General features: G+C 37.3%; 1 protein-coding gene across 3 annotated transcripts; it reads right to left on the reverse strand.

Moving 5' to 3' along the window:
• Positions 1-322: 322 nt before the first annotated feature.
• On the reverse strand, positions 323-11,025 carry LOC130828167 (uncharacterized). Of its 3 annotated transcripts, none has more exons than XR_009047333.1 (3): positions 10,727-11,025; positions 7,987-8,720; positions 323-454 (listed from the first exon to the last, which is right to left on the reverse strand). XR_009047333.1 is itself a non-coding variant. In XM_057694016.1 (3 exons), exon 3 carries the CDS (start codon positions 7,568-7,570, stop codon positions 6,818-6,820), a length of 753 nt encoding a protein of 250 aa, XP_057549999.1. In that variant the 5' UTR covers positions 7,571-8,031; positions 8,655-8,720; positions 10,727-11,024. The 3 variants fall into 3 exon arrangements, 2 of the variants coding, with proteins under 2 accessions (XP_057549999.1, XP_057549990.1); XM_057694016.1 differs by lacking the exon at positions 323-454 and having other exon boundaries at positions 6,818-8,031; positions 8,655-8,720; positions 10,727-11,024; XM_057694007.1 differs by lacking the exon at positions 323-454 and having other exon boundaries at positions 6,818-8,720; positions 10,727-11,024.
• Positions 11,026-11,463: the final 438 nt, after the last annotated feature.

Below are 11,463 nucleotides of genomic sequence, written 5' to 3' on the forward strand. Positions count from 1 at the left end.
CCTGTTCGGGTCGTTCAAGTATAAAACCAATCCATTTGGTGGAATACACTTGGGAGAGCTAATCCCAAGGCAACCACCGATCTAAGACGTTGCCCGTCCTGTTCGGGTCGCCAAAGGCTAAAGTATGCATACCCCCATGGTGACCGTAATGATCCAAAACTGCCATGGGAACAATAATTATAATAATCCAAACCAATACGTTAACTCTTTTGGGTAACATAACCAAACGTCAACCCCTTTGGGTGACAAACACATAAATTCACAATTTTCAATTAATTATTTCATATTATTTGAGAAGTCTAATCCTTATGTGACTTACAATGCCTTGATTAGAAATGAAACAACACTACTTGCACAACCACATAAACAGTATGGTCTAAGCGTGTACCTTTACGCGCTGCAAATAACACTGCTCAAGCACAACCAAAATTTCGCCCTCTTATAAATCGAGGTCCTAAATAACACACACAAAACGACCGCGTATTAGAACGTGTTTACACATTTAATCCACTCCATACTCTAAAATATCACTAAGACTTGATAACTTTTAATTGTTTACATCCAAATCCCAATAGTTCCAAATTACAAATTCTGACCAGAAACTTTAAGGGCCATTTCGGACAGATTAGAAAATTCAAATGAAAAATCCGACTTCGCCATTGCGTTCGGAACGCGTCAATTACCTTGGGTACCAAATTTCATAATTTCTAACATCCATTTACTATTTTTAATTATTTTAAGCGTTTAACTAGTTTTTAACGCAACGGTGCTTAAAACAACGGAAAACGACTAACGTTTCCGAGTCGGTACTTCTAACGAGGCGGAACAGCTGCTTCCGCCTACATTTATATATTATTATTTTTTTTTATTCATTATTATTATTAGTTTACATATACATTATCAACCCTTTTTAAATCTCATGACCAAAATAACTCTTGCAAGGTCACATTCACAAAATCCTTCAAGAGACTTGAAATTTCATAAATTATGATAACTAAATTAAATACTTAATTCTCTTAACAAATTAAATTTTGTAGAGAATTAAAAAACTAAATCACCCTTTTAAATCAAGACACACATATATATAAATATAACACAATCCTTCAAGTAAATCAAATTTTGCTAAAGGATTATTAAACCCTTGGATGACTACATAACTTAATCCATACCAACTTAATTTCTACTAACAAATTGAAATTTAGTTAGAGAAATTTAAACCATAAAAGAAATTTATTTGAATATCAACAAAACTCAATTCTTATAAAAAATTTAAACTTTGTTAAAGAATATAAATCTAGAACATAACTTAATCCTTTTAACAAAATTAAGGTTTATTAAAGGATTGTTAAAGAAAATTACATAAAAATATACTCAATCCTCCTCAAAGTCATAGGATATCATCATACATAAAATGTAATTCATTTTAGAAAACCTTGTATATAAAATCTATAACTAGCAATTCAATTAAACTTACCTCTTTGATCAAAAGATTGAATGGAAGAACAAGAGAACAATTTTTTTTTATTGAAATGCCGAATCACAAGCCCAAAGGGGAGAATTTTTCTGATTTTTTTTGTTCAATTGGAAGCTTAGAAGGGTGAAGAACTCAAATGGTTTTCAAAAGAATTAATAGGCAATTAAGGGATGAGCTTAATGTGCCTTAATACACACTTATGAGAGGAGTTACAAGACTCCTCCCATTCCTTCACACAACCGGTCACCCTTCCCCTTCCCTAATCTTTTATTTTTTTAATTAATTAATTAATTAATTATATAATTGTCTATTTTTTTTGTTAAAAGCAGAAAAGAAATATTACGCAATAACAACGTATGCGATAAAACGTGTTACCGTTAAATAAACTTACTTCGTTTCTTATAATTAACCATGTAAAATAATATAATTCAATATTACTTATTTATTTTATTTTGTTATACTTTATTTTATTATATTTTATTTATTTTTAAACCCGATAATTTACGGGGTGTTACAGACTACCCCCTTAAAAGAAGTTACGTCCTCGTAACTTGCATGGCAACGGAAAACGCTGAACACACATGTTATCATAACACAACACTTGCAAAAAGGCAAAACTACCAACCAAAAGATTTATCATTATTCGCGCGAAATTCCTATCGCCCTCTACCCCCCTTAAGAAGTTACGTACCCTTAATGCTACTAACGTGAAAGAGGTGAGGGTACTTTTCTCGCATAGAGTATTCCGTTTCCCATGTAGCCGCTTTATGCTCGTGATTTGACCACAGGACCTTTACCATAGTTATATTCTTTCGTCGCGTACTACGGACCTTCGTGTCGAAGATTCTAACCGGTTTCTCAGAGTAAGACAAGGATGTATCCAAATCTAAAGGTTCGGGATCTAAGACATGAGAGGCTGCGGCATGGTATCGCTTAAGCTGCGATACATGGAATACGTCATGTACCTTTTTTCAAGGAGTTTGGAAGGGCTAACCGATAAGCCACCTTACCCACACGTTCCAAAATTTCATATGGTCCTATGAATCGAGGGCTCAACTTTCCACGAATACCAAAACGTATTACTCCGCGCATGGGTGACACCCGAAGTAATACGCGTTCGCCCACTGTGAACTCTTCTGGTCGTCGCTTCAAATCAGCATAAGACTTTTGACGATCCTGTGCCGCTTTCAAACGATCCCTTATCAACTTCACTTTTGCAGTCATCTGAAATAACAACTCAGGTCCCAAGGTCACCGCTTCGGTGAAATCATCCCAATAAACCGGACTACGACAACGATGCCCATACAAAGCCTCAAATGGAGCCATCTGTATAGATGCCTGATAACTGTTGTTGCAAGAAAATTCGACCAGGTCCAAATGTTCATCCCACGACCCTTGCCATTCCATGGCAATAGCGCGCAACATATCTTCTAGAATCTGATTTATCCGTTCCGTCTGCCAATCCGTCTGCGGGTGGGAAGACGTACTATAAAGTAACGTAGTGCCCATTGCCTGATGCAAGGTTTGCCAAAATTGTGACAAATACCGTGTATCTCTATTGGACACAATAGTATGGGGCACACCATGAAATCGCACGACATACTTAATGTAAGCTCGAGCTAACTGTTCCATCTCCCAACGACAACTGATAGGGATGAAACGGGCTGACTTAGTCAAACGGTCCACTATGACCCATAATGCATCATTTCCCACCTTCGTCCGGGGTAAACCCACAATAAAATCCATAGAGATATCATCTCATTTCCATACTGGTATGTCCAAAGGTTGTAGTAAACCTCCTGGTCTTTTATGCTCACTTTTAATCTTTTGACAAGTCAAACAGTGCGAGACATAATCCGCAATATCCTTCTTCATCCCAGACCACCAAAACATTAACTTAAGGTCTTGATACATTTTATCACCGCCCGGATGAACTGAAAATTTCGTACAATGGGCCTCATCTAAGATACGTTCCTTCAAAGATTTCTCCTCTGTTGGTAAACACCAACGACCCTTGAACCTCAAGCTTCCATCTTCCTGAACAAAGAATCCTTCCGCTTTTCCTTCCCGTGCCTGTTCCTTTAACTTCAAATGTTTCGGGTCTTTATCCTGGGAAATCAAAATTTCTTCAAAGAACGAAGGTCGAATAGCCAAGGCACTCAGACACCCCTGTAACTCACCTTTACGTACCACTTCCAAATTTAATCTGGCAAAATCCCGATGCAACTCCTCAACTCCATTTAAGGCGGAAAACGAGGGATTAGACTTCCTACTCAACGTATCGGCTACCAAGTTCGCTCGTCCCTCATGATATATGAACTCCAAATCATAATCTGTCATCAACTCTAGCCACCTATGTTGCGGCATGTTCAAATCGGGCTGAGTGTAGAGATACTTCAGACTCTGATGATCAGTGTAGATCTTACATTTGACGCCATACAAGTAATGCCGCCATATTTTGAGAGCAAACACTATAGCAGCCAACTCCATATCATGGGTAGGATAATTAACTTTATGTACTTTCAATTGTCGTGATGGGTAAGCAATCACCTTACGGTCCTGCATCAATACACAACCCAATCCTTTCTTCGATGCGTCACTGTAAACAGTATAATCCAACTTTGGGTCAGGTAAAGTAAGAACAGGGGCCGTAGTTAACTTTTCCTTCAAAGTCATGAAGGCTTGTTCACACTCGTCAGTCCACACAAACTTCTTCTTTTTCTTCATCAACGAAGTCATAGGCCGAGCAATTCGTGAGAAATCTTTGACAAAACGACGGTAATACCCAGCCAAGCCTAAGAAACTTCGTACTTCGGTGACATTCTTCGGTGGCGACAAGCTTCGAACTGCCTCTACTTTCGCCGGATCCACCGAAATACCCTCCTTAGAAACAAAATGTCCCAAAAATGAGACCTTTTCCAACCAAAAGTCACACTTTGACAATTTTGCGTACAACTTATTTTCTCGCAGAGTTTGCAGGACTAAACGTAGATGTTTCTCATGATCATCCCGGTCCCTCGAATATACTAATATGTCATCAATAAAGACAACCACAAACTTATCCAAGTACGCACTAAACACTTGGTTCATTAAACACATGAACGCAGTTGGAGCATTTGTCAACCCAAAAGGCATCACGGTGAACTCATAATGTCCATAACGTGTTCTAAAAGTTGTTTTATGTATATCCCCTTCAGCTATTCTTAGCTGATGATAACCCGATCTTAAGCCAATTTTAAAAAAGATCCCGGCTCCTCTCAATTGATCAAATAAGTCATCTATCCGGGGTAACGGGTATTTATTCTTAACGGTTACCTTGTTTAACTCTCTGTAGTCGATGCATAATCTCAAACTACCATCTTTCTTTCTCACAAACAAAACTGGAGCGCCCTAAGGTGAAACACTAGGTCGAACATAACCCTTATCCAACAATTCTTCAAGCTGAGACTTTAATTTCTCAATCTTCTTCGGAGCCATACGATAAGGGGCCTTTGAAATCGGCCCAGTCCCAGGTATCAAGTCTATCGTGAAGTCAATTTCCCGTTGAGGTGGCATACCGGGAATCTCGTCAGGAAAAACATCCAAAAATTCATTCACTACAGCAATATCCTTGGGGTCCTCCTCCTTCTTTCCCCTTGGCTGATATGACGTAAGTACAAAGGGTGTCCTTGCCTCACGAGTCTTTGCAATTCTAATGTCGACACCAAAATCGTCCTGGGCCCCTTGGGAAACTTCCTATCTAACGTTTTCCCCTCGTGGTCCTTCCAAAAATACTCTCTGCTCTCTACATTCAATAGTGGCTTTATATTTTTCCAACCAGTCCATCCCCAAAATTACCTCTAAGCCTTCCATATCTAACACATACAAGTCACTAGGAAAGACAACTTTTCCTATCTTCAAGGGTACATCCTTATACAGTCTATCACAACTGTATAATTTTTCCGATGGGACAGCCACCGTATAAGAAACTTTTTCAAAAGTTCCTAAATTCAATTCTTCTACTTTACTCTTTGCAAGAAAAGAACATGTAGCTCCCGAATCAAATAATACATTCACATCTATAGAATGAATGGCGAACGTACCTGTAACCACATCCGTCGCCTGGTCAACTTCTCTTGTACAGACCGCAGATACCCTTCCACTAGCCGTTTGTGCATTAAATCCTCCCACGTGATTGCCCCCACGATGCATTTCTGACCCTTCAGCCCGGTTTCCATCTACCCGGCCTTGTCCCCCATTAAAAGGTCGCTGAAACCTTTGACCAGCATTACCACGATTTCCATTCCCGTACTGTCGGCTGACTTGACTGCCGGCGTTGTTTGAATTTTGTTGCCGGTGCTGCCCACCCGGCTGTTGACTTCTACCCCCTTTCTTTATGTAGCATTCAAACTCCCTATATCCTCTTTTGTGACAAAAGTTACACTCGATCAAATTCCCATCACAATCTTTTCCCGGGTGATTTCTCTTGCATCTTCTACAGAAATACTTTCTTTCATTGCCATCTCGGTCCAGTAATGGCTTAGCAGGCTTCGCGTCTCCTCTAAACCCAGGATTTGTACCAGACCCGCCTCCCTGAAAGTTTCCGAAATTTCTTGCTTTCTTATGATGAAACCCGACAAGTTCTCCGATGTCTGACCCGAAACCTCTTTCCTCTTCTCAGGGACATTACCCTTCTCTTTTTCCTTCTCTTTCCTCAAAATATTTCCTATTTGAGACGCTCGCTTGTACATCTGCTCCTGGTTGCTGTAACGATCACTTTCAATATGTTTTTGAATATCATACGACAATCCCAGATTAAATCGCTGCATTTTCTTCTCTTCAGTGGGATCATCATCAGGACAGTACTTAAGATATTCCATAATTTTGTGGTAATACTCATCAACAGTCATACCACCCATCTCTAACCGCGCAAACTCGTTCGACTTATCTTTCCTTACGTGCAGCGGATAGAATTTCTCCCGCATGGCCCTCTTAAACAATTCCCAACCAAAAATCCCCCTCAGCCTGCTCCAACAGCCCCAATCTACTGTTTGCCCACCAGTAGTCGGCTTCTCCAACCAAATAAAATGCAGCCTGATTGACCTTCAATTCTTTTGGACATTCTACTACATCAAAAAGTTTGTCAAATTCTCTTAACCAGAGTTCAAGCTCCGATGGCTCCCCTTTTCCATCGAAAGTCGAGGGTTTGCTCTGACTAATCCATTTGCTCATTTCAGATGCTAATTTCGACATAGACCTCTCTCGTGGTGCGCTTACACTTGATAATGCTTTCACCAGATCTCTTAGCGTACGGTTAGAATCATTTCTAGACAGTCTCTTTCTTGACAAAGGAGGCATCTTATTTTAACGCCAAGCGTCCCAAGTGTCAGCACTCTCATCATAGCTTGCTAAGTCAAAGTCCTCATCATTTGCATCTTCCCCAGAATCAGAGCTGGAGTTCGAGTGCGCATCTTCTGATTCACTATCACTATTCCTAGGGTGGTCTATTGGTACTTCCTCCATGTCTTCTTCGGGATCCTCTTCATCTGAGCAACCCCTATCAAACCCAGTCCCATATCCATACAGATCATAGTGCGACCCCCAATTGCCACTCTCATCTTCGCTGGAAATCTCTACATAATTAGGTGGTTCCCGCTTAGGCTCCCACATTTCGACATCACTCTCCGATTGAACCTCGGTTTCCACTAGTGGAGGGTCGGGTAGGTTCCGCTCCTTCAAGGGTTCCATGACCACATCAGCGTCGTCCGATATGTGGGGCTCGCCCTCCTCCTCGGGTTCTACATTTTTCCTAGATTCGGACAAACGACGTAACTCATTTAGGTCTAAATCTAAATCATAACATACCCTATCAGCCTTTGCCTTAACCATACGCATCCTCTCCCTATAATCTCGGATACTTTCACCATCCCTTATTTTCCAAATATCAGCATTGGAGACTTCTCTCCAGGCAGTCTCTAGGTCAAACATCGGTATCTTACTAGACTTCCCGGGGGTGAGTGAGTCCAAGGGTGTTTTTCCCTTATCCATAAATCCTGATTCTACACGGAAGTACAAACAAAACATTACTATCACAAACAACCTACAACGCAAACACATTCCAACAATTTACGTCCCAACGACTACTTCCCAACTCTCTATTAAGGTTGTTTATTCCTTTATCATCTGAGGAACGTTGGCTCTGATACCAATTGTAACGGTCCGGTTTAAGTGACTCGGAAATCCATATGAAAATACAAATTCCAATTCACTTTTTTGACTCTAGAGAAGACTTTTCTCTAGGATCGTCAACGTTCCTTCGATAAAGAAATATAGATAAACAGAAAACAAAACCAATGTGAAAGGTAATAAGTCAGCGGAAGCTCTAACGTACAACTCGAGAGCCTAGAGGCCTCTAAACAAACTAATCGAAATAGCGGAAGCGAAAAGAAAACTATCTCTTTTGTTACATTAATTAAGAGTTTCTTTCTACTCATAATCTAATACCAAAGGTAAAACATAGTCTTGATTATTACGGTTTCTACGTCGAGATCGCACACCCGACCCCACCTGCAATCAACCTACCAGTCGTCGTAAGACAACACCAGTAGGTTCCAAAGAAACAACCAATACACGTCAGAGAATTCATACAAATATCAATCAGGTTGAATACAAGCAGAAAGTTCATCCTAGCATGCACAGGCTCTACACATTTTTATTATTTAATCTCAACTTGTAACGTTGCCCGTCCTGTTCGGGTCGTTCAAGTATAAACCATTCATTATTAAGTAATTTCAAACTTGTAACGTTGTCCGTCCTGTTCGGGTCGTTCAAGTATAAAACCAATTCATTTGGTGGAATACACTTGGGAGAGCTAATCCCAAGGCAACCACCGATCTAAGACGTTGCCCGTCCTGTTCGGGTCGCCAAAGGCTAAAGTATGCATACCCCCATGGTGACCGTAATGATCCAAAACTGCCATGGGAACAATAATTATAATAATCCAAACCAATACGTTAACTCTTTTGGGTAACATAACCAAACGTCAACCCCTTTGGGTGACAAACACATAAATTCACAATTTTCAATTAATTATTTCATATTATTTGAGAAGTCTAATCCTTATGTGACTTACAATGCCTTGATTAGAAATGAAACAACACTACTTGCACAACCACATAAACAGTATGGTCTAAGCGTGTACCTTTACGCGCTGCAAATAACACTGCTCAAGCACAACCAAAATTTCGCCCTCTTATAAATCGAGGTCCTAAATAACACACACAAAACGACCGCGTATTAGAACGTGTTTACACATTTAATCCACTCCATACTCTAAAATATCACTAAGACTTGATAACTTTTAATTGTTTACATCCAAATCCCAATAGTTCCAAATTACAAATTCTGACCAGAAACTTTAAGGGCCATTTCGGACAGATTAGAAAATTCAAATGAAAAATCCGACTTCGCCATTGCGTTCGGAACGCGTCAATTACCTTGGGTACCAAATTTCATAATTTCTAACATCCATTTACTATTTTTAATTATTTTAAGCGTTTAACTAGTTTTTAACGCAACGGTGCTTAAAACAACGGAAAACGACTAACGTTTCCGAGTCGGTACTTCTAACGAGGCGGAACAGCTGCTTCCGCCTACATTTATATATTATTATTTTTTTTTATTCATTATTATTATTAGTTTACATATACATTATCAACCCTTTTTAAATCTCATGACCAAAATAACTCTTGCAAGGTCACATTCACAAAATCCTTCAAGAGACTTGAAATTTCATAAATTATGATAACTAAATTAAATACTTAATTCTCTTAACAAATTAAATTTTGTAGAGAATTAAAAAACTAAATCACCCTTTTAAATCAAGACACACATATATATAAATATAACACAATCCTTCAAGTAAATCAAATTTTGCTAAAGGATTATTAAACCCTTGGATGACTACATAACTTAATCCATACCAACTTAATTTCTACTAACAAATTGAAATTTAGTTAGAGAAATTTAAACCATAAAAGAAATTTATTTGAATATCAACAAAACTCAATTCTTATAAAAAATTTAAACTTTGTTAAAGAATATAAATCTAGAACATAACTTAATCCTTTTAACAAAATTAAGGTTTATTAAAGGATTGTTAAAGAAAATTACATAAAAATATACTCAATCCTCCTCAAAGTCATAGGATATCATCATACATAAAATGTAATTCATTTTAGAAAACCTTGTATATAAAATCTATAACTAGCAATTCAATTAAACTTACCTCTTTGATCAAAAGATTGAATGGAAGAACAAGAGAACAATTTTTTTTTATTGAAATGCCGAATCACAAGCCCAAAGGGGAGAATTTTTCTGATTTTTTTTGTTCAATTGGAAGCTTAGAAGGGTGAAGAACTCAAATGGTTTTCAAAAGGATTAATAGGCAATTAAGGGCTGAGCTTAACGTGCCTTAATACACACTTATGAGAGGAGTTACAAGACTCCTCCCATTCCTTCACACAACCGGTCACCCTTCCCCTTCCCTAATCTTTTATTTTTTTAATTAATTAATTAATTAATTATATAATTGTCTATTTTTTTTGTTAAAAGCAGAAAAGAAATATTACGCAATAACAACGTATGCGATAAAACGTGTTACCGTTAAATAAACTTACTTCGTTTCTTATAATTAACCATGTAAAATAATATAATTCAATATTACTTATTTATTTTATTTTGTTATACTTTATTTTATTATATTTTATTTATTTTTAAACCCAATAATTTACGGGGTGTTACACTAGTAAATTAAAGTTACTAAATTAGGGTTTCAAAAATTCAAGTAAATTGAAGTTACTAAATTAGGGTTTCGAAAATTCAAGTAAATTGAATTTACTAAATTAGGGTTTCAAAAATTCAAGAAAATTAAAGTTACTAAATAAGGTTTCTAAAATTCAACAGCAAAAATGTAAAATTTGCATAGTTTATGGTTCATTCGAAAATGCACAGCAAATCAATTTGATAAATTTTTGAATGCAACAATCGAAAAAACAACAAGAACAATTGAAAATTCCTGTACATTTGAATGCAACAATCGAAAAAACAACAACACTGAAAATATACAGTAAATCAATTTGGTAAATTTTCGAATGCAACAATAATCAATTTATGTTCATTTGAATGCAAATTTGCATAGAAATTTGAATGAATTTTCATCTGTTCATTTTCAAATGCAAATACATCATGTCCGTTCAAGAAGAAATTACTAACCTCTTTTGTTCTGGAGCTTGATTTTGTGATCCTTGTAGATAGGTTTTATGGAATTCGATGTCAATTATGGGAATTTAAGGTTAAGGCTTTAAGAAAATTGGGGGAATTGTAAGGATAAGAGAGAGAGTTTAGTTGGGAAAATGGAAATTCATCGAATGCAATAGACTGGAACACCAAGATAATATTTGCTGACATTTTTTGGATAAGAAGGTCACACAGAAAGCATTTGGTCGCGTGGATTTTTTACCACGTGGAAAACCCAAAACCTCAGGATTACTATGTAAACTTCCCAATATGTTATCAACAACTCCACCGACACAATCATTAAATAATACTAAACAAAAGAAAAATTACATGATAATGGGATAATACTATAATCAGAGAAGGAACATCATGAAATTATCACCACAAATGATCTGCCTACATAACAGTAACTACAGAGCCTTCAGTCATTCTGAAATACACATCACTTTCCCCGTGGTGAATCTTGAATTCTACAAAAAAATTTGCTGGATATAAACCTGTGTGGAAAATTCCACATAATTTCAAGTCACAACAGATAGTCGCTCTAGTACACCCCCTTATTTGGAAGAGGGTCCCAAATATTGAAGCTTGTTTTATTTTAAACTTATTATTTAATTATCAATTTTCTATAGGATGCTTCCAAATAACTATTGGTATTTTAATTGGTTTGAAATAGCTACAATTTATGTTAGCTTAAGGTATTTACCTTTATT

This window comes from Amaranthus tricolor, chromosome 1 (assembly GCF_026212465.1).
Source record: "Amaranthus tricolor cultivar Red isolate AtriRed21 chromosome 1, ASM2621246v1, whole genome shotgun sequence".
NCBI classification, from domain to species: Eukaryota; Viridiplantae; Streptophyta; class Magnoliopsida; order Caryophyllales; family Amaranthaceae; genus Amaranthus; species Amaranthus tricolor.

What these genes read in the sequence shown, in the direction of transcription:
- LOC130828167 (XM_057694016.1), bottom strand. Translation starts at nt 7,570, where the DNA reads ATGTGTTTGCGTTGTAGGTTGTTTGTGATAGTAATGTTTTGTTTGTAC.